Source organism: Anopheles nili, chromosome 2 (genome assembly GCF_943737925.1).
Source record: "Anopheles nili chromosome 2, idAnoNiliSN_F5_01, whole genome shotgun sequence".
Taxonomy (NCBI): domain Eukaryota; kingdom Metazoa; phylum Arthropoda; class Insecta; order Diptera; family Culicidae; genus Anopheles; species Anopheles nili.
The window spans coordinates 2,670,119-2,695,224 of record NC_071291.1 but is presented as its reverse complement, the minus strand read 5'-3'; the positions used below and the strand labels follow the sequence as shown (position 1 = coordinate 2,695,224).

The following is a 25,106-nucleotide window of genomic DNA, read 5'->3' as shown; positions in this document are numbered from 1 at the left end:
AAAACAAAAATGAAAGCTACCGAAAGATACGTACATCGCACGGCAGCAAATCATTTTCCCAGCGCTGCCATGAAATGACGCTTTTCTTTTATCGCCCACCCATTGGAGCCGGAAGTTAATGAGCCTCGAAGGGAGTGGAGATAAAATAAAGAGCTCCACGACCAGTTGCAACAACATGCGCAACGAAGAAATTTCGATTCGAGCAGGCCTCGGAAAGGACTCCGTTAAATCGGGATGTGGTACGCTCGAAATGGCTCGCGACAGCTGCCAGACTACCGGGAACAGCAGCCGTTAAGTGCCCGAATCAAATCAGCTCCGAAGAGTACACGGGTCCGGTGGAAATAGGCAATTTTTCTCGGAGCAGATCATAAATAAATCTGCGTGATGAATATTTGGTGCACTTCATATTTAAAGGCCTTTAAACTGTCCCCGCCCATTCGACCGCTTAAAGTACGGCTATTTCACCAGCATAGCCCTGTTTGGACGGATTTCGAGGGAGTAATTAAGCATTCTCATAATAATTTCATTGGCATTTGCTTTCAATTTCAGAGCCGTTGGAGACTAAACTGGGAACTGTTCTTGCGTGAAGAAGATGGCAACGTTTATTTGGTCAGATTTTTACGGAAATGAAAGTAAATGTTGAGAAGAGCTATTAGGCTATTATTAAATTTATTTCAAATAATCTGTAATGGAGCATAACAAACTCTTTTTTTGCAATATTGGTTTTATGGAACGTTTTTCAGACAAAACTGTAACATTGCGTTAAATGTCTGTAACACAGAAGACTGCTTACTTCTTGCTCATTAAAAAAAGACTATCGAACGATGAAAGAAAGGCATAGAAGGTGCGTGGATCCATATTAGTAAGATAGTAATGCGTCATATTTGTATGATCCATTTAAATAGTTTTCTATTTATTGTTATCGACATATGTAATGAAAATAAGTTCTTACAAACACGTATCGTCTCTTTTCTCGTAAACATATCGAACTGCTTATCGCGCCGAATCGATATGGAGTTTCAAACATGCTACTTTTTTTTAGCAACGCTCATTCATGCAATACATCAACACGCTTTAAATCGATCGTCCTTGTCGAGCAAAAGAGAGCAACACCGGATTTGCTATCAAGCGTGTATGCAAAAAAAAAACCTTACTGTTCGTATGAATCACAGTCGCGCCCTCGGAAAAAGGGATGCATATTTACTCCCGCGGATATCGAAAAGATTGCATCCGCTCCTTTGCACCACCACGAGCAATCAGAAGCATCACCCGGGTACGTTGACTACGATTACACTGGCGAGGACAACATGGTTCCCGCACCCGCTGGATCGCTTTCTCGTGCCAGCCGTCGTTCACAGGTGAGAAAAATGCAATCGAAGCGCTATTTTGTAGCCCGCCGCACGCCATCCTTTGATGCGATATACTCTGCGGCCATGCACGAGCAGTTCAATAGCCGCGAGCGTAAGTTTTTCCATCCTCTGGCATATTGTTGGAAGCAGATGTATCTGGCGCATTCTAGGGCTCGCAGAGCGCAGTATTATTGGAAAAACTGAAGGGAAAAATCACCCGCTTCGTGCAACCGCATTCACGATCGACAATGTTTTCGCTACGACACATGTGGCGATAGACCGATTGCGTGGTTTGTACATTTTTTTTATTCAAAATATCCGCGTCTGTTCTATGGAAGCAAATCCCTGACTGAAGGTCAACCGGGAGTGACATCGTGACACCGGAACGTGCGTCCCACGGAGCGTGAATATTAATTGGCGCTGAAATCAAATCAATCCCAAGGCGCCGTACCGCACCACGCTCCGGCTCGAAAAGACCGGTGCCGAATATGGAATATCACTACTTTAGAAGCCCCTGCGGGCGATACGTTTAATTATCCATCGATCAAAGCAGCCCAGTATCGTTCGCGTTGGAATCGCTGGAATCGCAACCGGTGGTTCGTGGAAATTGCGCGTTTTATTGTTGCCTTCCTTTACCGCTACGGTGATTGACCGTTTGGGTGTGCTTGTGTGCAAACGGACCGAATAATTGAAAAATGGCCGTTGACGTTTATTTCTCTTGCGCGTGCCGCCATTTACGTTTGATTAGCCGGAATGGAATCGTTCCCTCTGGCCGTTTAAGTGACAGAAATGAGCACTTTTGATTATTCGTCCTATTTTTTGCACCATAACAAAAATTTTCACATCCCTCCAAGAAAATGGCGCGTGATCCAGGATAATGGAGCCTCGAGCGAAGCGCGAGAGTAGAAGCAATTAAAAATATCCTTCCTGCAAAGCGCAACTTTGCAACTCAATTTCCTGCGACACATAAATTCATCCTAAAGTGAGCGCACTCGCTTGAGATTGTCCTCTCGATGGTCGTCCTGTGGGAAAAGTTTACGGCCTGGTCGACTGCGACAAGGGTCGGAAAACCTTGCCAAGGTCCTTGACATTGAGGAGACCCACCAGGAATCCCAGTGTTGAAAAGGAAAAGTTTACCCCCGTGGCAACAATCGAGGGGCAAAAGGAGCGGAAAAGTATGCCAGCGATTTTTGAACGCAGTGGCGTTGTTTGTTACAATTTTTAGAGGAAACAAATTTAAGTTTGTAATCACACCGAATCCTTATGAAAGGTCATAACCGTTTGGGATTGAACAGGGGACTCCTTGGAAAGTCTTTGGTCCGATTTCCGTTTGAAACCAACCTAGATACGTTGAAGAACTGCGCAGGATAGAAGCTAACATTTTTGAACTTCTAATTTGTGATTCCACCACAGAGAAATTGATCCAGTGTCCCAATCAGATAAAATCTAATGCATCAATATAGCAGGCATCTATAGCATCATAAATTATGCACCTAATTCTAGCTCATTGTTTTTATGTCTCGAAGCAAATCATATGAAATACCAATTCGGCGTGCGTTTGACGCACATGCGTCTTCGGATGCTTGTCAGAATCCCTTTCTATTGCAGGTTCCTGACACGAGCCACTTTGAATTGCAAAACCTCTGCCGCTGAAAGATCTACCGTTCCATTAGCATGCCTTCGTGCGCAAAAGAATATTTTTGCATTAACGCAAGCAGTTGCAAGCCGCGACAGTATGCAACGGTTAAGGGCTGCTGCCACGAGTTCGCAGATCCAGAACCGGTCCAGCCGGGTGGTAAAGAACTGCTCCACCCTGGGCAACAACTCCACCCAAGCCGGCAGTCCGTCAGCATTGACTTCGTGGTCAGCATTCCAGGCGCCGTTGATTTCGTGGCCAGTTCGTGACCGCAACCAGAATCGCCGGTCGCCACCTTGGGAGTGTTCCTTCCTGTCTCGCACTCGTCAAGTTCAACCACAACACTGCTCGCCGGTCTGGGCAAAAAAACATGTTTGCAAATTCGCTGTCCCTTGCGGTCTCACCCGAGTAGGTGAAGGAACTGAACGGTTGATTTTCACCAGGCGCGATGAGCCCGATGTGCTGCTCGAAAATAAATCTAAATTACAAACGCAACACCGAAAGCAACTTTTTCCGGTAACCATTAACAAACGCCCAGCCGGCAAACCAAAAATGGCTCTTTGGCTCACAGGGCAGCCTTCATTGCGAATGACAAATGGACGTGCTGGTAGAAATGGAAACAAAAACCTGCAAGGTGTGGGTGCTGGAATTATAAATTCATGCCGCCACGACCATGTGTCCCATCCTCGGGCAGTGTGCGTAAAGTTATTTCTTAGGTAGCGACAAACAAAAAAAAAGTTAACGTACAATCACCACAGAGACACGGGACGATATTAAATCAAATTTATGCAATTAAAGTTTAAAACGGCCTTCCATTCCGCATACATCGCTTCTAGGATTCATTCGTTGGCAAGGCAATTGCATTCCTTCACACGCAGCCACATGCTTTCCGTTTTTTTTGCCGGAATTTTACGACCGTATAAACGAGATGTGAACGTGAGGAATATCAATTCTAGACCGTCAGCTTCCAACGATAGAAGGATAACCAAATGCGAACGATACTTTTCCCGGTCGATTAAGCTAACCGAACCCATTTCTCCATATTGTGGCAGCCTCAATTGTTTGGCATGACGTGAATACGCGTGAGTATTGATGGGAAAAGGATGAACAAAAAATCAAGCTTTATCCTTAATTTTAAATATCGACGCTATCAAAAAATCGACGAACTCAGCAGATTGACCTTCTCCAAGTGCTCATTGATGATGGTATCGCCATAAACATTTTCATCCACTCAGCAAACGAGCCCAGTGGGCTGCTACCCCTTTCGCCAGCGCATGCAAATCAGTTGCAAATTTATTCGGAAATGAACTTCCACCCTGTCGAAACCGGAAACGAAACGGCGTGCTAGAAAATATCACCCATAAAGTGACACTCGTCGAGTGATGGCCGAAAATGATAGCCGAAAAATGGAAACCCTCACCGTGGGCTAAGGGCTGAGATGGCTCTTTTGTCCGGCTTGGGCTGAGTGGATAGAAAAAGGGGCTCGATAAAAATGGGCGCAATCAACAATCAGCAGTTCCTTCAGTTCCTCGCAGCCTGCAGTTTCCGCTGCCATTAGGCGTCATTTAATGGCGAGCGGTGGAAAATCAGTAAAGCGAAACTGGCAGCTCCTGGGAAGGCGATATAATGGTATTCTCGTGGCAGCTACGGTGATTCATCAACAATTCAAATCAATAGCAAAGCAAAGAAATGGAAAACCTTCCAAGTGCAACCGACCGCGCTCAACCCGAGGCTCGCAAAAAAACCGGAGAAAAACATAATGCCGCCAATTCGTCATATTTACGCGTGTGCATCTTTCGGTGTTTTCGTGTTCCCACGTGTTTATCGTCGTTCGGCGTCCGAGAGATAAGAAAATAAATCATTTTATGTGCTTTTCGGGCTGGCGTTTGGAGAACTTTTGCGCCTTTTTTGTTTTCACACAAACAATCCGGAATAAGCGAGCCACGCAACCGAGACGGGCAAAATTATTCACCGTACTTGCGTACTATCTCTCGAACCTTTCACATCCAGGGTACTCTTAGGGTTGAGTAATTGAGAAGTACGAAAATGATAGCTCTTCGTTTTGGAATCTCAAAACAACCAGAACGTTAAACGAATGCTTCGTGGGAGGCTTCCGAGAAATGCCACGATAAAATCCTATCCTCCCTGTTACTACGCATCCTGCGACGAGGGGCTAAATTTTCACTCAGTAGGAGGGAAAGGCTTGCACCCTCCGAAATAGACACTTCTGAACGCCATCAATCCCTCAGCACCAGCTCGCTCGAGGTGCCGAATATGGCAGGCGAACATGTCGTCGGTGACTTTTCGAACACTACGTCAGGATGAGGCAGTTAAAACGAGCCATCGTAAACTTCGGCCAAAAGCGCGAACGCACGTCAAAGGAGAAATATCTTCGCTCGCTCGGTTACAGCCTTCAACATGGCATAAATCAGGGACTAGGAAATTAATTTTCACCTTCAATCGTCGTCGCAGCCGTTGCGAGGTCGTGGCACGCGGCGCTTGAAATGATGCTCTATTTAGGCGAAAAACAAGCCCCGATAAGCATAATTAATTTTCTCAAACCTATAATCGACGTCACTTTGACATCGTCCAATTCACTATTCGGGGGAAAGGCTGCGAGGCCGGCTTTCGTCCGGCTTCAGGAAGTTCGCTCCTACGTCGCGTGGTATGAAGTTTCTTCTTACCGATTTGGCGAGCTGACTGCTGGCAGCTATTAGTACCGTTTGCCCGTGCCCGTCGGCCATTGAGACCGTAACCTTACGCTTTTCCTTCTTTTCGTGTCGGTAGACAGAAAAAGACGCGAAAAGACACGCCATCTTCCACCAGGGCGTGAAACAGGCAGCAAAGGTTATACGAGGGACACGATCAGCTTTCGCTAACCTTTAACTGGTCAAACGAACACCGAACAGTAGCTGTGGTCAATAAGTCATACTTCATGGGGTGTGACAAAAAAAGCCTACCGACCAGCACGACAGCAGTGCTGATCATCCAGCTGAAATTAGAAACAAACAAATCCGTAAATGAGCAAGCCAACCGTTCAAGAGGTTTTGGAGCACCTGCTCAGACGAACTTGGCTTATTCTCGGTCACTCGTTTTTTTTGTTTTCGTTTCTTATTACGTACCCCCTCTGCAGCTCACCCGTGACGCTTTTGAAGTATGTACGCACAAGAACACGATCCTCGTCAGCGTGGTTCTTTTTGCCTCGTTGGGAGAAGTTACTCCTAAAATAAAGTACACCGATATAAACGGTACCAAGAACGGAAACCAGATACCGAGCAAATAAACAAACAGACAAATAAGCAAACAAACAAATAAACCTCACACACACACACGCCCACAAACTCGTGAATCTGGTGGACGATCGTTATCTGCGGAGTTTGTGTGGGGTTAAAACACTGCAGGCCTCCAGCTGTCGTTCGTGTCAAACTCATCAACCGGAGGTGAGATTTCATCATGCTTGTCGAGGAGGCGCAACAATCTGTCGGAATTGGGACAACTTAATGCACCGAAACTGGTTAGGAAAAAGTTTCTTCCAAGGAACGATTAAAGCCCAGCATCAGAATTGGAAGTCTCTGTGCTTTTCCGAACGAATTTCCAGGAAAAACCGCTACCGCTTCGACGTAGAGCAAGTACCACAACCGGAATCAGGGTCGCACTGAATCACCGTTGGCCGTTCGCTCTCATTTCACAGTCAACTTAAATATGCTCGATTGGGCATCCCACTTCCGGTGGAGCTGTGGACTTCCCAAATAGTCGCCAACAAATAGATGGCCCAGTTTATCATTCCACCGTAATTACATTCCACAAGACGTGGCTTGTTTGAGGGATACGTTGGAATCAATCAAAGCACCCACCGAACCAGAATCGGAAGAATCTCCGGGATGCACGGCTTGCGCGAAACACCACGATAAAACACTGGCCCAAAGTTGCTCCGGAGTGGCACGACCCGATGGAGTTGATTTCGTCCGAAAACGAGCTAACGGTAGGAGGAAAAAGTTTTCCCAGCACCACGTCAGACAAAGTCCACACCGGCGCTAGAATGGCCGGAGGGAATCCTCGCGTCACGACGTCAGACGTCTTCGGTTGTGACTTCAGTACGGTTCAGAACGTAGTGCTTCATCTTCCTTGCGGGGTTTACTTTTCTTCGAGCAGCAAAAGGAAGCTACCACCTGCCGAAGCGCCCCACCGTGAGAAGTGGAAAACTTTTCGACATTCATTTGACGCATTTGATGGGCCCATGCCTGACAATCGTACCGGTGTGACGTTTTCGCTGAAGTACCGCGGAAAAGTTCGCGTCTAGTAAACCCCTATGATTTATTCGACAAAAAGTGAGTAAATGAGCGTGCAGGACCATTGTTGGGTAATCTTTGGACGAGTTTCAGCGCGTTGCTGTTTGGATTTCTTAGAACGCGAAAAATGATGGATGGATGATGGTGGAACTATCGTAGCAGAGAAGATTTGTTTGCCGGTGGTTTATTATAATTGCAATGTGCCAACGCCCGTGCAAACGAAGACATTTGTAGTCGTGATATACTTTCTCTCTCTCTCTCTCTCTCTCTGACTATATCTCTATCTTTTCTAAAAAAAGTCCAATATAGAGGTTGTTTTCCGCGCCTCAGCTGATGCTCCACGAAAACCGTGCGGGTTTGTTTACATCATGTCCAAAATTTGAATAAAATGATTTCTTACACCTTTTTTCCGTCCCAATCATCGGACAGACCATGCCGGCAAGTTGTGAAATGTCAGTCCCAGGTGTGCTCTTGCGTGGACCATTAGTGGGATTGAAAATCGAACAAATTGGGGAGAAAAACCTGGCGAAATGTATCATCAGTAATCAAAGCATACATGCGTGTTTACGTCTAGGCGTGTTTTACACAAAATTGAAGCAGAGTTTTTTTAAAGCGATAATCGATCTTTTTGGCTTTTGAACCGTTGTCTACAGAGATGCTATGAAGAAGACATTGCCGTTAGCGATGAGTAACGTACGAATGCACCGATAGGACAGAGTGTGCGATGACACCTTACCTGGAAATAATTAATCAGGATTCTTTTACGGGAACAATACCAATGGGTAAATTGGATACACCTTAATTAGCGGCCATTATTCACACACCTAATACTAATCACACACCTTGCTGACGGTTGTTTCCTTCAGCACACCCAAACAATACATCGAACACATGCACGGTTGAATTATCCCTGAATCGACGGTTCTCATTCGTTTGTTTGCTCCCAGCATTCGCGGGGTTTGGTGGCTTCGAGGCTATAAATTAGCATGTTGATTTCCACTTGGCGGTGCTGCTACAGGAGTGGCATTCGAATTGACCGTTCTTTCGTCTAAGCTAAGGATCCCTTAAGGAAACCGCACACAATAACACACACGTTACTCAAAACCATCAACAAGGAGGTCCTATTCACAATTTATCTAGCATAATTTCCATTACTTTTTATACATCCGCTATAATTGGCTCCTCATTTGTTGATATGCAATCAATTTTGTAACGTTTAAAGATTGAAACACAGAAAACACATTCATTCTTGGACACTTTTGCTTGCGTGCCTTTTTTTTGGGGAGGGCGTTTTTTTTTAACCGATCTACTTCCCGAAAGGCATCTTGCTTCAATCATCACAACCAACGTTCAATTTTACCAACGACTCTGAAACACGCTTTAAGTGATTTGCGTTTGCCGTCAACCATGAATTTAGTTACGTGATCTATTTTCCCTGAAACATTTTTTTCACCACCGGCTTATCGCTAGACACCGATGAAATAGGCTAAATATTCACGTTTGCTTCAGGCTTCAACGATTATTCGACGTCGGATGGTTAAATGAAAAATATTCACTCTTATATATATATGCTTTTTCCCTTATGACGGACGAACAGTGCTAAAATTGCCGACAGGATTCATTGAAAACGAGTGCGTAGGATCGGTAATGGAGTTTGTGGTTTCGTGACAAATTTTACGCTGCGTGTATCGTTTCAATCTGCACGTAGTTATACGTTCATTGACATATTTGTACGATTTCCCTCGTTTGCTAGTCGATCAACTTGGTTTCGGTTTGACCGGTCTGCACCGAGCAAAGCCGCCATAGTGTTGGCAATAAAACGGCACCTGTAGAGGCGCGGACACGCGGCTTCCACGACACTCGCTTCAATTGGGCTGATGAATTCAACAAGTGCGACTTCCCACGCCATACACACCCATCTTGGGTCATGTTCCATCCGAGCGAGATCGTTACCGAGTCACAAAGAAGTTGCGCTAGTGCAGCAGATCACTATGGATTATGGGTGATTTAATTAATGCAACATCGTGTCACCCTCACTCGTTCCTCAGCCAGGAAACGGTTTCTTATTCTTTTTCACTTCACAGAACTAGCGGACAGCTCAAATAAAAAATCCTTCTATGAATTTGAGCACATATAGATTCTTTGCTTTCCGATTTCATTCAAGAACCAAAAACTCACAAACAAATTGTTCGGATCGAAATTGGTCGTACCGTTTGCTTGATCTTTGAATTGGCAGTTGAACCAAGTTCAATAGGTAACGCCTCGCGTAACGTACCGTAACGAGCCGCGAAATGATCGCACGAAAGCAAGCTAACTAAGACACCGGAACCGAGCGAACCTGCCGCCAGTCGCTGCAAATGATAACTATTTTCTCGTACGCCATCGCGTTTATCGGCTGGAGGCTGAATGTCCGGAGATACGCGTGAGTGACCGACGTCAATGAGCGCCGCTTGAGTACCCGCGATGGAGACGCGCGGTCGTCACTCACAATCGTTAGCGTCCAACCGTGGCTCAGTTGGTCCACAATTACGTTTGATTATTTTATACATGGCATTTCAACACAAACAACAAACAACAACAAGATTGATTCAGCTTCCGTTACTTAATACTTCATCGAGTAGCTTATATAGGTATTTAGGTTATATTCTTCCTTTTAAATTCCGAGATCAATGTTAGATTAAAGTTCAGTTTTGTTCGTTAAGCTTCTCTTCTCGATCCCATCAATATCAAACACTTCGGATCCAAGCGCTTCCGAATAAAATAGCGCCACCATAAACACTCGTGATTTATTTGAGCTGCAGGGCCGGATCGAATTCAACGTTCCGTGCGATTCACAATGGGACGGCGCGAAACAAATCGCGGTCAGTAATTTGTTTTCAGGAGTATTACATTGTTTCATATCAGATCATATGGCAACTCATAGTTTTGTAACTAGATGGTTGTGAAACCTTATAAAAACAGGATGTACACAAAGATATCAAGACTATAACGAAATCTCCATCTCTGACGAACGTAATTGTGTACACACACAAAATTCGGTATTTATTTCTTATAAGATTTGATATATTTCTTATCAAATACTTGTATCATGTTTCCGTATCTGCCGCTTATGGTTCAGCATGTCAGCATACGCCTTGCATTTTCTTTATAATTGTATAGCTTCGACATTGTCACGAATCCAGTCAACGTATGTTGATATGTTCGTGTACACTTCACTTATCTCTCTGAAACAGCTTGTATGTCCAAAAACAATAATTCCTCGCAAGTACCAGATACCATCAACACTTTGGACTAAAGAAGAACCCGAACTACCCCGGCAATAATAATTAGGGTTTTCCACTTTCGCGCATATCTCAGAAGGTTGGAGTGTAATTCCAAGTTGTTTGTATAATAAGCCACACTCTTCTAGACTTTCAATCGGTGCATTGAACGACGATTTGATCATATTACTAGTGTCGTCATTCTTTGCGTTAAATCCGACGTACATAGTTTGACTGGGTTGTTCACTAAATTTAATACCTGGCTGTGGCAGGCAAACCGGCCGAATCGTATCGGAGAACTTCACAGTTTCGTTGAGACGAATCAATCCAATGTCATAATGTCTCAAACGGACGCTATAATTCGAATGGACAATTGCCTTCTCGATAGTTATATCGACAGGTGCATCGGAGCAGAACCCATTTTCGCAATCCACATCGGAAGATAAACGCCACTCGCCCAGGCGTACACTCTTGCTGAAAAAGTCAAATTCACCAAGTTATTTACCGGTGTATATGTAATACAATGTAACAATACTATAATTTCTCACATTTTTAATGATAATTTCAAGCAATGCGCAGGAACCACGACGTAACGCTCGTTGATAAGCGCACCCTGACATAAGAACTGACGCTTTTCGGAGTCTGATCTCTCGTATTCGATTAGCGCGGTCCAGGGATACTCGTCGATGAAGGTTTCCATTGCATCTGATTTGCGGGTGGCTCGTTGCGTACCACAGTCAGGAGGTGCTGAAATTGTAAGTTAGTGTAACGGACAAGGATAAGCTGGCACCTTGACGCTGATGGGGCAATCATACACACCGAGGAAAGAAGCGCTCATGTTCACTAGAACCAGCAACACCATAGCTGGTATGCTGCTCCAATTTAAGGCAATTAATTTGATGAACATTATTTCAATACACTTGATGTTAGCGATGGTTTTACAGCTGATTTGCAACTAAAGATTTGCACTGCTACTGAGCTGTTGGACAGGCAAGTCTTCGTTATATATATACTACAACAGTTCCTACCAGCACTTTAATCGCCGTTGAAACCGGAAACGTAATCAAAACTTTCAATTATGAATTGTGATAAGTAACAAGATTCCTTCACGTAATAACGCCTGATTAAATATGCAGCCATGACTTGGTGACCAGTGCTCAACTTCATATAAATTGAACAATTGTTTACTTCATCAATCGAGGTAGGCGAGAATTTGCAAAGCAGTACCAATGAGGTTACGCCAATATTTCACATTTTATAGCAAAACATCGAGATAACATCTTGATAACCTATGATGAAAGTCAAAGTAACAAATTTTAACTGTAATAACAAATTCAAAGGCATAAGAGCATTTTTTTGTATTTTTCAAGGATTTGTTTTATAACTCAAGGGCCTCTTCTAATATATATTATCACGAATCCAGTCAATATACTCTGCCATGTTAGTGTATACCCCTGGAACTCCAGCAGAGCCGCAGTTTTTCAACCCAAAGCTGATTACGCCGAGCAGATACCATGCACCTCTAGCCTGCCCCATCAGTGGCCCGCCAGAGTCACCGTTGCAGGTGTCCTTACCCTGGACACCTCCGGCACACATCTGCGTAGATCGTAGGGCAATCCCGATGCGTTGATACACGGGGAGGTACTTCTGGAGATGTTGAATGGTCAGTTCCACCTTAAGCTTCCGTAGATTCGCGGAGGCATATTCCGTTTTGCCCCAACCGGCAGCGTAACTGGATGCCCCATCCGTGAAGCGAGTACGTAATGACGCCGAAACGGGTAGACAGATCGGTCGTATCGTCCCGGAGAAGTGAACATTTTGTGTGAAACGAACAAGCGCGATATCATCGTAGTGGTTCGTGTCATGGTAGCTGTACCCTGGATGCGCGAGGACACTCTCAACTTCACGGTTCACAGGAGCAGGAGAACAGATTCCTCCTTGGCAATCAGTTGTCGAGGCAAGGTCCTACTCACCGAGTCGCACACGATAGCTGTAGGATGATGAAAAGAGAGATACTTTAGTCGAAGGCACGCAATCTTCGGACATTCTACGTACACCATCCAGCCCCGAGGCAACGACTGTACGCAGTGGGCTGCTGTCACGATGTATCGTTCGTTGATCAGCGTCCCACCACAGTGGAAATCGTGCGAACCGTCTTCCTTCCGGTACTCGATCAGTGCCGACCACGGAAACTCGTCGAGCTGCGTTTCCTGTCCACCAACGATGCGATCCGAAAGCTGGATGCCACAATTCGGAGCCTCAGGAAGAGTTCTTTTTGCTGCTTGAGGCTTATCGTTGACACTTGCGCAACAGACCTGGAAAGTGTACATCTCGTAACGAGCTTGGGGTCTGTATCACGTGACACTCGGTGAGCTTACCAGTGCTTTCCTATCAAGCTCACCACAGCGACTGCTTACTAGAAAGCTCCTATCGTCCGGTGTGCTTAATCGTTTGTTGTAGATCTCCAGCAGTGGTTGACATTCTCGGAACAAGATACAACGGCCAGTCTTCCCCGCCGGATTTACACATTCCTGCCCTTGTGCTGTGGTAAGTGCGAAAGTATGAAAAACAACCGCTTCGTTACAGAAGGTTCACGATCCTTACCTAGCGCAATACTTGTTCTCGTATTAAATAGCAGCCCTACCACCACCAGCCACCATGTTTTTTTTTGTGAGAAAGCCATCAGCCGCTCCAGCAACCATTCTACGTCAGAAAACTTCTCTACGACCGCTTTGCGACACGCGTTGGAAAAGACTGCGAAAGAATACGAATTTGGCATATCCAGACGAACCTGGCCATCTCCACTAATACCACCAGCTAGCTGCTCATCTGCGTGCAAAAACAGATGGATGCGGTTGGAGAACTTTCAATTTTACTTCTTTTTTTCATAACAAACACGTTTTACGTGCTCTCCTCCATTAGAACCTGTGCCTTCCTTTTCATAACTCTACGGGAATTACCGGTTTCCTTGTGGGTGTAGCATTCGAATTGGCATTTTGGTTGTCACCCGGTTCACGTTGCATCAGACATACGTGCGTTTTTTTAGACTAAGAGGGACACCGGGTGTTTTATAATTAACATTAGCATTAATGTCTTGGCTGGCAAAAAACCCGGTGATTTGTGTTTTAAATTCATGGTTTACTAACCAATTACAGCCACTCGTCCACGTAAAGCTAGTGTTCTATTTGAATTTTTTTATGAATTTGACATTCTAGATTCATATTTCCTTTACGATTAATACATTCCTGTCCATTTTGATTGAAATGATGCATTCTCTTTGAATTAAATCAATATTCTTTGCACCCTTTACTTCTCCTATAAACTTAAAAAAAAATGAAGTCAACTCAATAAATGATGCCCACTGTAACATATTGTCACATAGTTAGATGACACTAACAAGACCACTTTCAAACGAAGGAAACTATATTTAGATTGTATTTTAAGTTTTTCTTTCAAAAACCGGTTTTTCAAGATCTGAACGCCGATACGTGTGCCACGGTTAAATAATCCGACTTTAAACACCAACGTGGGATAACGAATTTCCCACAACAACACCACACATTTTTTCTGTTCAAACAAGTAAAATAAGGCCAACAAATAGTTCGGGTCATAAATGGTTTTTATTGCTTCACTTGCACGGTACTAGTAGATGTGGTCTTTAATCCAGTCAACATACTCGGCCACATTCGTGTAAACTCCTGGGACTCCGGCGGTACCGCATTTCTGCGGTCCAAAGCTGACCACACCCAACAGATACCATGTTCCGGCGAGCTGCCGCATCAACGGTCCACCCGAGTCGCCACTGCACGTGTCCTTGCCGCGAACTCCTCCTGCACACATGTGTGTCGATTTGAGATTAATTCCACCTCGCTGGTAAATTGAGGTGCAATCCTGCAGACTTTTGATGTTTAGTTCGACCTTTAGCTTCTTATCGCTTGCCGAGGCACTTTCGGTTTTTCCCCAGCCCGCGGCAAAGCTTGACAAGCCAACGTGATTCCGACTACGAATCGAGGTCGAAAGCGGTAGACAAATCGGACGGATTGTCTCGGAGTACGACACGTCGCGTGTAAACCGAATCAGCGCGATATCATTGGCGTTACTCTGATCGCGTGAGTCATAATTGCTGTGCACCTCAATCTTCTCGATGTCCAGATCGATCGGAGCATTGGAACATAATCCATTCTGACAGTCGGTAGCCGAGGCCAGATCCCACTCACCAAGGCGCACTCGGTGCCTGCGTGTGATACGACAGTAAGCAGTTGAAGTAAAAGCTTAAACACGTGGATATTACTTACACCTTCCAGCCCCGGGGAATCGCATCGATGCAGTGAGCCGCTGTTACAATGTAACGTTGGTTGATAAGCGATCCTCCGCAGTGGAACCCGAAACTACCGTCCGGCTTCTGAAACTCGATCAATGCCGTCCAAGGGAACTCGTCCAATGCTGTCGGTTGTCCGCCATACAACCTATCCGATAGCTGGACGCCGCACTTCGGAGACTCTGGTAGTGACGCTTTCTGTTTAGATACGGCACAACATACCTGGGAATGCAATTTCGTGAGGATACTGGCCATTCGAGCTATGCTAGTGAGTCTAAGTGATCAAATCTCTGCACTCACCAGAACTTTTTTCTGCAACACACCGCACTGGCTTTGCTTCAGGAACTGCACATCGTCAGCAGTGCTGAACTGGTTATTATAGAGCGCAACCAGTGATGGACATTCTTGGAATAGCACACATTTTCCCGGCTCCCGATTGGGGCTCACACAGCTTTGACCAGGCACTAGACATGTAGAGAGTAAGTAAACAGATAATGTGATCTTTCACGCTAACCTTTCGTGTGTTGAAACTGGCGGTACGTACGCAGTGCCGAAACTCTTTGCGCAGCTATTAACTGGAAGCAAATCAGCAGCAACCCCCATCGAGCCGCGGTCACTATCCCCGGCAACATCTCGTTGTAGTTGCTTGGGCGTTGGTTGGACACTGGTTTTGTGATTCAGGCTGTAGCACTACACGCCTGCTGTAGTCGAACGTTGAATGAAGACTGCGAATTCAATGTCGAACGTCGCGCCAACGTCTGTTCACACTATTGTAACCAATACTGGTGAGGGCTAGGCGATTACGCTCGATGCGTTGTATATTACAACCAGTTTTCTCGAACTAGCATTTATTATTGTTTGTTTGACCTTTGGCAATGGCCTATTTTGCTCGTAATTCCCGATTAAGATGCATAAATATACTAAAAATTATAATTTCAATGACACCTTCCATGAAATTTACACAAGTGTGTTGAAATGAATTTATTGTTTCAATACGAAAAGTATCATTACACATACTCTCTTATATGTCTTGATGTATGTAAAAATCCGAAGCTAACATAATAGTTGAATGAAACGTGAATTTGTTAGAAGTCAGAACGAGAAAAATCAAAGGTAGATATGTTTCAAACCTAGAGCAACACTACGCCATAGCCGGGATAAAGATCAGCGACTATACGAAAACGAACCTATAGACAACAAAAAATATGGTCTCTGGTAATTGACAGAAACGAGAAACAGATACAAAAATTTGTTTTAAACGTGTATTTTATTCAATTTTACCATATGTTGTTTTGTTCAAAAATTAGGGCACTTATTACATCACATGGTTCTAGTTGATTTTGTGTGCTTCGAACAAACGTCGATTCTTTCAGTAAACGTTATTACGAATCCAATCAACATACTCGGCCACATTCGTGTAAACTCCTGGGACTCCGGCGGTGCCGCATTTTTTCGGTCCAAAACTAACCACGCCAACCAGATACCATGTTCCGGCAAGCTGCCGCATCAACGGTCCACCCGAGTCGCCACTGCACGTGTCCTTGTCTCGAACTCCTCCGGCGCACATTTGGCCCTGTGTTAGTTTGATTCCGCTGCGTTGGTACACCGGAGAGCACTCTTGCAAGCTTTTGATGGTTAGCTCCACCTTCAGCTTCTTTTCACTTGCCGTGGCTGTTTCCGTTTTCCCCCATCCGGCAGCGTAGCTGGACGTTCCGGCATGATTACGATTGCGAACCGAGTCCGCAAGCGGCAGACAAATCGGTCGGATCGTCTCGGAGTAATGGACCGTCCGGGTGAATCGAATCAACGCGATATCGTTCACGTTGCTCTTGTCACGCGGATCGTAGTCAGCATGCACGATGATCTTCTCGATATCCAGATCGATCGGGGCGTTGGAGCTGAAGTCATCCTCTTTATCGTTGGCCGATGCAAGATCCCATTCGCCTAGGCGCACACGGTATCTGCGGGAATCGAACACACGTCAGTGGAACATCTTCTCTACGAAACGACCTATGTACTTACGGCTTCCAAGTTTTAGGAATCGCGTTAATGCAATGGCCAGCAGTTAGGACGTAGCGTTCGTTGATGATAGAACCTCCGCAATGGAATCCGAATTGACCGTTCGGCTTCTGATATTCGATCAGCGCCGTCCACGGAAATTCATCGATCTTTGTGGGCTGTCCTCCAATCAAACGGTCCGACAGCTGGATACCGCAGTTCGGTGGCTCGGGAAGCGTTGTTTCCTCCTTCTCTTTAACGCCGGCGCAGCATACCTGTTTCAACGATTGCGGAAGCGCAAACAAAGAGTTCAATTAGCCGAGCATTTCACTCAGGAAAACAGGTTTCGTGGCTCATGACTCATTAGTGCTCTCTACGCAGCATTCAAAATCCATTCATTTGCACTGTTGCGTTTTGTCGTTAATCGGCACAAGAACGCAAGAAGTCAATTCATCACGAGAGCTATTTTACTCATAAGTCCCACTCTACTCGACTAGGTACAAACATTTGGAATCCTAACGTCGATCTTACCAGCGTTTTGCGTTGAAATACACCACAGCGGCTTTCCGTTAAGAACTGCGTGTCGTCTGGCGTGTTGACCGGCTTATTATAGATAGTGAGAAGCGGTTGGCATTCTCGGAATAGGATACACTTTCCAGGTTGTCCTGCTGGGTTGACGCAACTTTGGCCCAGTTCTGAAATATGACGCGTAAAAGTTAGTTCGCTTGCATTGGCCGTGGAATTGCTTGGTATCTTGCCTAATGCCAAAACGCTTTGACCCGCCGTTGTGAGCAATCCCACAACCAGTAGTCCCGCCAGCTGCAAACAACTCATACGATCACCGATCATCGCCACGCTTTGCTGGCTCGTTGACGTCTAGTGGTTGTGTTAAAGTGCCCTCTGGATTGCAGCAACCCAAAAAACCACCTGAATTAATGTCCGTATTTACTGCAGCAACCCTACCAAGACACGACCGTTTCACCTCAACGGCGGTGGAGAACTGTATTGTGCGGTTGATCGGCTCTGAGGGCTATCAGTCTATTTTCTAAGGTGTTCCATCGATTCGCCACCACCACCAACGCAGTCTGCTCATTCTCGACGATCGAGTAGGACCACGGATTACAGCTTCCTCGATTCCGCAGTAATGAGCTGATCATGGCCAAAAAAAAAACGACACTCGATCGTTGATAACCTTCCGTCAGTGAACTCTCCGTTTCACTACTACCGCTGCGTTGACACAAATCATCTTCCCTTTTGCTGTCCGACATTGGCCTTCCCCGGTGGTTTGCTCGTTCGCTTCCCCATTCGTCGGGGTATTCTCCGCGAAGAACAGGTTTTGTAATCCCGACGAGTTCTGGCTCGCTGAGTCGGTCGGGGGTGGCAAAGGTGGACCCGATCCTACAACACTCAATTTTCTAACGACTGGCCGAGACCGCAAAAACTTGTTGCGTTCCCAAACGGCTCTGGGTGGGCTCGATCTTACGACCACGATCACAACCAACGCTACCGGCACCAGCTCGATCGTCTTGGTTCGCTTTCTCTGTCGCCCGTGCACTAGAGTATGCCGTGGTTTTTACTGTCGCACGTTCGGGAAAATCCCAGCAAAACCACAATCATCAGAAAACCGGCTTCACGATCGCATTGTTTTTCTTTTGCTTCATTCTTTTGCTGATCCCATATGGGTTTTTTAATGTTTTGCACAGCACGGTAAACACGGTTAATGGTGCTTAGTTATTTATTTATTCAACGCTAAGTACTCCCTAATTTGTTGAAATTGTTGATTGGAAATTCCAGTTCCTATGGCCTAAACCTCTAAAAACTGTGCAGAAGAAACCACGTTTTATGGCTGGAATCTACTGGATGTGAAATCATAACCAGAAGGTTACCTTCATCTTTTCCCCATGATTGTTGGATCTACAGCTTCCACATGAGGTATGTGGTGTTTGTATGCTTATTTGGGCTTATCCGTGGGCTTTGCAAACAACGTGAGCGTCTTCGCAGCAATGGATTAGGAAATTGTCTTGAAAATCCATTCTGGCACTGCGATTCAACATTTGGGAAAGCACGATCGAGACCAAAAGTGTCAAACATTCCACGAAAACGGGTTTTCCAACCAACAAAACACAAACGATGCGGTGTCTGTGGTAGTTGACCATATCGCCATCGTCTTCACCTCGATAATGACCTCGGTACGGTTGAGCTGATAATGGCATACCGCCACAGCGGATTGGGTTGCAGCCGCAGTTTGTAGGTATTGGTTTTAGTCAAGCTCGAGTTGAGATGATGATCGAGATCAAGTGCTTGAGGCATGGGATGCGCAACGACGAGAGCTCCTCATCACATCCCTTCGATCACGATCATCAGTGGACCGGTTGGGTAGCTTTCGGCACGGCTCGTACGACGAAACCCGAACATATTCGTGCCGACGGGCTTACGAAACGCACCAGCGCTCCCAGGCAGCCAGGAAGACAGGCTCCATCGGACAGTGATTAGGATACTACTGGAATCTAGTTGCCGAGAATTTGCTGTTGCTATTACTAAACGCACAAGAGCCAGATCGCTCCTGTGTGTGCCGTCCGTTTGTGTGTGCGTGTGTGAAGGGAAATTCACACGATCATCTCGGAATGTCACTGTTCAGGAGTAGACAGCGGTTGCTGCATGTGCTGACGGTGCTGTGCGCTATCGGTTGGCTCGGATCCTCTATAGCACGTGAGTATTGATTAGAACACAACAGAAAGCACCTTACATGAACGTTTTTTCTCACAGTAAACCTGCAGGATGCATGCCAAACACCGGACGGAAAGCAGGGCACTTGCGTGTTGCTGCGATCGTGTCTCCCGATTCGACGGTTGCTGTTGCTGAAGGAAAACGTAACGGCCGAGGATCGCAGTTTTGTGATGAAATCGAACTGTGGCACACTGAATCGTTCGGTGCTTGTGTGCTGCTCGCTTTCGCAGAAGCTTTCCGGACGCTTTGACACACCGGTTGAGTTGCCAGCTTTGGGTGAATGTGGACGCATGCAACAGGACAGGATCGTGGGAGGAGAAGTAGCCGCTCTGGACGCCTATCCCTGGCTCGCCCGAATTCAGTACTTTAAGAGTAAGCAAATGAACGAGTGATGTTTGCGATCGAATGTTATAATCAATTTGCTATCGACCGTTCTTGACAGATAACAACCGCTACGGATTCCACTGCGGTGGAGTACTCATCCACAGCCAGTACGTTCTGACGGCGGCTCATTGCATCGAAGGTGTTCCGTCTAATTGGATCGTGTAAGTGTCGATGCGTTTGGAAAATAGAATGATCTACTATGAGAAAGAAAGAGAGTTCGTTTTCACCAGAATATCCTTTTTCCAGGTATCAGGTGCGGCTTGGAGAGTTTGACACGACTACGACAGTTGACTGTCAGAACGAAGAGTGTGCCGACCCGGTGCGAGACATTCTGATTAGCGCGTATGTGGTGCACCCGGAATACTACAAGCAGAATGGTGCCGACTACAACGATATAGCTCTGCTGCAGCTCGCGGAGTCGGTCGAATTCACGGATTTCATCCGACCGATCTGCCTGCCAGTGGCACCCGAATCCCGAGCGATGAACCTGACCGGCAAGTTCGCTACCGTGGCTGGCTGGGGACAAACGGAGACCAGTTCTTCTAGCACGAAAAAGCTCCACCTAAGAGTCCCCGTCATCGAGAACGAGGCCTGCGCCGATGCATTTAGTTCGGTGCGACTGGAAATCATTGACACGCAATTGTGTGCTGGCGGTGAGAAGGGTCGTGACTCGTGCCGCGGAGATTCTGGAGGTCCGCTGATGCGCTATGGAGACGGACGATCTAGCACCAAATACTGGTACTTGATTGGAGTAGTCAGCTTCGGTTTGGAGCGATGCGGCACTGAAGGTGTGCCCGGAGTCTACACGCGTATGAGCGAATACATGGATTGGGTGCTAGACACGATGGTGTAATCCTATAAAGGCATTTTACTTGCTTCTGCCATGCAAATATACCATAACTGACGCAGTTTTTATTACGAGTGAAGCATTGTGTTCTGATATTTTTGAGAAAGATTTTTCAAAAAGGCACATTAAGGCAAGCAGTAGCTTGGCTATTGGACCGGGAAGGAATGAAGCCTTAAAATCGCTTTTAAACAACTCGCACACACCAAGTGCGCTAGCTTTAACAAGAGAGAACCAAACACTTTCGGTGGGGATTAAATATATCTCATCTGTGCGTAGTTCCCAAAACAGGTTCCAACGTCACGACGCCGCCAATCCCCGTTCCCGTAAATCATCATATGCGACTGCTTCACACCCATCACAAGCACGTGCTAACGGAATATCCCGGATTCCCAGGGGAAAGCCCACGAATGGAAAGAAAGCTCAACAGAAGACGACGTGACGTGACGTGAATCCTTCAATCCTTTAACCGTCAGTTCCTTTGTGCGCGTGCATCAACACCGGGCTTAACCTCGGTAAATAGTTCCACTTCTAGCTACGAAAAATAAAAACAAAACCCGTTTCCACCTCCACGGGTGTTCCTCGTGCATCCCGACCCAAGGAAACGGCCTGCCCGCGGGCAGCTATTTATGCTCACCGGTCTGCTCGTTAGTTGCTGTCGCGCATTCGAACAGGCCGCACACGAGCCTCGAGATTCCATCGGGTGATTGGAAGATCGCGTGTGAGATTAGGTGTTAATTATCAGCCCGACATGTCTTTCAAGCGAGTCTACGTACAGCCATTAGTGCTGGTGTTTGCCTGGCTCGTGTACGCGCTACAGTCCGGCGAGGCTCAGTGTTGGTGTCGTTTGTTTTGACTGTTCCAACCGTTCCCCGTGCATGACAGAGCTCTACAGTGTGTTCTATCTTCTGACAGATCTTGGCCGCTGTCTCACGCCCGATCAGAAGGATGGCACCTGCGTGATGGTGGCCCAGTGTCCGCTAGTGCGGCAACTGCTCAACAAACCGCTGCTGACGACGAATGATGTGCGTTTTCTTGAGAGTAGCCGCTGCGGCGTGATCGATCGTAAAGCGCTGGTTTGTTGCCAGCAACCGGACAGTCCCACGAGCACTGTCTCGCCGACGGTGGCTACACCACCAGCGGCTAGTGGGCCGGTCGAGAACAGGTTGTCAGTGGAACAGAAGCGCAGATTACTGCCCGACGACTGTGGCGTACAGTACACGGATCGCATTATCGGTGGTGAGCGAACCAAGATCGACGAGTACCCATGGGCTGCACTGATTCAGCATCGACGCAGAAGTAAGTGCATGTTGCGTTGGATGGGAAATTTGTGCGAAGTGGATCAAACATCCCTTTTGCAATTTTTCATAGATGGTGAGCTGAAGTTCCACTGCGGAGGCGTGCTTATCAACAATCGCTACGTGCTGACAGCGGCCCATTGCATCAACAACATACCCAAATCCTGGACGGTGTAAGTATGCAACGGAAGGTTGCACCGATGCACCATCACAATTTATCTTGATCACACATTTGTACCACCAGAACGGGCGTTCGGTTGGGCGAGTGGGATCTTGAGTCGGACAGCGATTGCGCCACACGCTACGATGGTACTATTTGCGCGGATCCAGTGCAAGACATCGCAATCGAGAAGATTCTGGTGCATCCGAACTACCGTGCGACCTTGATGGAGGTGAAGAATGATATCGCGCAGCTACGACTTGCCAGGTCGGCTCAGCTCAACGATTACGTACAACCGATTTGCCTGCCTCTGGATGCCGAGGCACAGACTAAATCGTACGACGACCAGCGATTTGTAGTGGCCGGATGGGGCCAAACCGAAGAAGGTACGTTTCCGGTGTAAGTCCTGCAATCAGCTGTCTAAAGTATCCGTTCGACATTGCAGCTCTACAGAGCCGATACAAGCTGTTCGTCGGAGTGACGGGAGTCACCGAGAGCACCTGCCGATTGCGTTATCCGCAGGCCAACATCGATCACACGCAGGTGTGTGCCGGTGGTACCGCCAACAAGGATTCTTGCCGTGGCGATTCGGGCGGAGCACTGATGTATGCCGGTTTGCGCGATTTCGAGCCCGTCTACTTACTGGCGGGTTTGGTGAGCTTCGGGAAAAAGTGCGGAATCCAGGGATACCCTGGTGTGTACACGCGTGTCAACCAGTACACTGATTGGATCGTAGATAATCTCGAACCTTAGAGTGTTACACGAGTGGCCACGAGTTTACCACTGTTACAAAAGCGACAAAGGTAAAGGGTTGACCGATGTTCGGTCACATTGAGAACGCTTGCTTAAGTACAGAAAAACAAAACAAATCGAATGCGCAGTTTTTTAAACATCAAATATTATACAGAACAATCATCCACAAGGGCATTTAGGGTTGTTTTCAGGCGCTTGCTTGCTCCACCGTACGATTACGCGAGTTGCAGCTGGTTCTCGATCCAGTCCAAGTACTGACCCACCTTGGTGTAGACGGCAACTCCATTAAAATTCGCACAGTTGGTCAGTGAGCTCAGGACACCGATCAGTTCGTAGGTCGTCTTAGTGGTTCCAATGGATCGCGCCACCGTCAAGCCGGCCCCAGTATCTCCGTACGCTTGTTCCAGAGAAGAGGCACACACGAAGTTGTACGATGTGCCCGCGACTGAGGGGACATGTCGCTGACAGTCCGTCTGGTTGGTAACTCGATAGCTGGAGAGAAGTTTGAAGCGGCTGACGTTGTCCTCTAATTGAAGCATTCCGAAATAAATAGGTTCCGTAAATGAAACCCCATAGTTTTGTTGTTCGTTTGCTTTTTACGAGCTTCACACTTACCGCACGTGTTCTGATTCCAGCCTGACGCGTAGTGTGTTAAGGTTTCGTTCACGACGGGTGACTCTGGAAGGCAGATCGGTGCAACCCAATCGGTGATTTCCACTGGCCGAGACAGTCGCAGCAGGGCGAGATCATTCCGCCGGCCATCGTACGCTTCGTGCAGGATCACCCGGGACACTAACACGTCGTACGAAGGATCGGCACAGAGCACATCGTTACCCTCCGGTGTTAGAATGCAATCGATCGCTGACTCGAGATCCCACTCACCAAATCGAACCGTCAAACTAATGGGGCAAATAGAACGGTGTCCTCATCATCACAGGCGAGTGTTGAGGCTAGCAACGAATGCTTACTTGTTCCACGTGTCTGCTTCGTCCACGCAACTGGCCGAGGTGAGAACGTACTGCGTCGAGATAAGCGTACCACCGCAGATGAACCTGCTTTCGTGAGCTACGGTGGCATGGATTGAAGGATTAGCATTCTGGGTGTTTTAAGGGCACGAGCCATGACTCACGTTGATTTCCGTAGTGTAACAGCACCGTCCAGGGATGGTGACCGATGCTGTAGTTGGCTGAGCGCAGCTCAACGTTGAACTGCACACCGCATTCCCTTGTTCCAACGGCTGCAGGAGTGGTTGCAGTTTCCGGTTCACTTACGCGATTACTTGAGCTTATCGTACTTTCCACGGGAATGAGTGAGCTTTGAACACAGCATACAAGAGCTTTGCCTTCTGGCGTGCGGCCACATTCCGTGCTGTAGAGAAACTGAATGTCCTCGTTTGTGAGGGAGTCTTTACGCAGCGTCACCAGCACACTATCACACTGTTTCACCGGCACGCATCGTCCTCGTTGCTGGCTCTCTGTGATGCATAGCTGTCGGAAAGAGTCTGAAACGAAGGACAATTTTATGGATCCTTCTAATGGGCCTTCTTTCGGGTGCTCTATTACTTACGCCGTCCGCCAAAGACTGTGGCGACAAGTGCGGCCAATACCGCCAAACAAAGCCATCCGATCCGCGCCGCTGTTCCTCGGTATAACATTCTGTTCAAGGCTGAAGTTCGTACTGATAATTCGCGCAAACGCTACTAGCCCTCTACAAAGCGTAAACATCGGGCTGGCTTACTGCTGATTATGTGGGTTTTTTTGTTTACGTTCCTTCGATCCGGACCAGATTGGTTTTATTAAAACAACCACGCCGACGGTTCATCATTTGTATGACGCATCGCTTCATGGATGAAAATTCCATGAAAGGTAGTCAATTATTCGCTTTCGGATCATCATGGCAACTGCAGCTGAGTTCTAGAAATCCGGGACATTCCGTTACATAAAAGAGTATTGAAATTTTTCGATCCATATTTCAGGTCGTTATTTTCATTGAAGCTATCATTAATTATTTCCTCTTCCGGGAGATGGCGTACCAAACCGCCCTCTGCCAATAACTAATTAGACCGAATTCCTGCCGATGGATCAATGCAA

General features: G+C 46.7%; 4 protein-coding genes across 4 annotated transcripts; 1 reads left to right on the top strand and 3 right to left on the bottom strand.

The window, feature by feature from the left end:
* Positions 1 to 11,932: 11,932 nt before the first annotated feature.
* Positions 11,933 to 13,265, bottom strand: LOC128721546 (CLIP domain-containing serine protease B4-like). Its single transcript, XM_053815308.1, is given in 4 exon segments — positions 11,933 to 12,524; positions 12,590 to 12,849; positions 12,913 to 13,076; positions 13,139 to 13,265. Coding segments are annotated over 4 exon segments (1,095 nt in total). The 5' UTR covers positions 13,218 to 13,265.
* Positions 13,266 to 14,143: 878 nt separating this feature from the next.
* LOC128721346 (uncharacterized) lies at positions 14,144 to 24,670 on the bottom strand. The gene is made up of 12 exons (XM_053815090.1): positions 24,583 to 24,670; positions 24,146 to 24,517; positions 23,985 to 24,081; positions 23,632 to 23,915; positions 23,236 to 23,542; positions 21,761 to 22,082; positions 16,875 to 17,125; positions 16,321 to 16,813; positions 15,397 to 15,523; positions 15,153 to 15,316; positions 14,830 to 15,074; positions 14,144 to 14,768 (listed from the first exon to the last, which is right to left on the bottom strand). The coding sequence occupies exons 1-12, from the start codon at positions 24,668 to 24,670 to the stop codon at positions 14,177 to 14,179; spliced, it is 3,342 nt and encodes a 1,113-aa protein (XP_053671065.1). The 3' UTR covers positions 14,144 to 14,176.
* On the bottom strand, positions 16,118 to 17,826 carry LOC128721545 (CLIP domain-containing serine protease B4-like). The gene is made up of 4 exons (XM_053815307.1): positions 17,609 to 17,826; positions 17,382 to 17,545; positions 16,875 to 17,125; positions 16,118 to 16,813 (listed from the first exon to the last, which is right to left on the bottom strand). The coding sequence occupies exons 1-4, from the start codon at positions 17,697 to 17,699 to the stop codon at positions 16,222 to 16,224; spliced, it is 1,098 nt and encodes a 365-aa protein (XP_053671282.1). The 5' UTR covers positions 17,700 to 17,826; the 3' UTR covers positions 16,118 to 16,221.
* On the top strand, positions 21,486 to 23,238 carry LOC128721544 (CLIP domain-containing serine protease B4-like). The gene is made up of 5 exons (XM_053815306.1): positions 21,486 to 21,641; positions 21,721 to 22,104; positions 22,177 to 22,276; positions 22,348 to 22,649; positions 22,709 to 23,238. Exons 1-5 carry the CDS (start codon positions 21,557 to 21,559, stop codon positions 23,014 to 23,016), a joined length of 1,179 nt encoding a protein of 392 aa, XP_053671281.1. The 5' UTR covers positions 21,486 to 21,556; the 3' UTR covers positions 23,017 to 23,238.
* Positions 24,671 to 25,106: the final 436 nt, after the last annotated feature.

What these genes read in the sequence shown, in the direction of transcription:
- LOC128721545 (XM_053815307.1), bottom strand. Translation starts at nt 17,699, where the DNA reads ATGATCGGTGATCGTATGAGTTGTTTGCAGCTGGCGGGACTACTGGTT. An exon ending in TATTTCAACGCAAAACGCTG is followed by an intron (nt 17,126 to 17,381) that starts GTAAGATCGACG and finishes TCGTTGAAACAG; the next exon opens with GTATGCTGCGCCGGCGTTAA. An exon ending in ATTCCTAAAACTTGGAAGCC is followed by an intron (nt 16,814 to 16,874) that starts GTAAGTACATAG and finishes CGATTCCCGCAG; the next exon opens with ATACCGTGTGCGCCTAGGCG.
- LOC128721544 (XM_053815306.1), top strand. Translation starts at nt 21,557, where the DNA reads ATGTCTTTCAAGCGAGTCTACGTACAGCCATTAGTGCTGGTGTTTGCC. An exon ending in ACAGTCCGGCGAGGCTCAGT is followed by an intron (nt 21,642 to 21,720) that starts GTTGGTGTCGTT and finishes ATCTTCTGACAG; the next exon opens with ATCTTGGCCGCTGTCTCACG. An exon ending in ATACCCAAATCCTGGACGGT is followed by an intron (nt 22,277 to 22,347) that starts GTAAGTATGCAA and finishes TTGTACCACCAG; the next exon opens with AACGGGCGTTCGGTTGGGCG.
- LOC128721346 (XM_053815090.1), bottom strand. Translation starts at nt 24,670, where the DNA reads ATGTTATACCGAGGAACAGCGGCGCGGATCGGATGGCTTTGTTTGGCG. An exon ending in CTGGAATCAGAACACGTGCG is followed by an intron (nt 23,543 to 23,631) that starts GTAAGTGTGAAG and finishes TGCTTCAATTAG; the next exon opens with AGGACAACGTCAGCCGCTTC. An exon ending in GAGAACCAGCTGCAACTCGC is followed by an intron (nt 22,083 to 23,235) that starts GTAATCGTACGG and finishes ATGCTGAATCAG; the next exon opens with TGCAGCCCATGGGTACTCGT.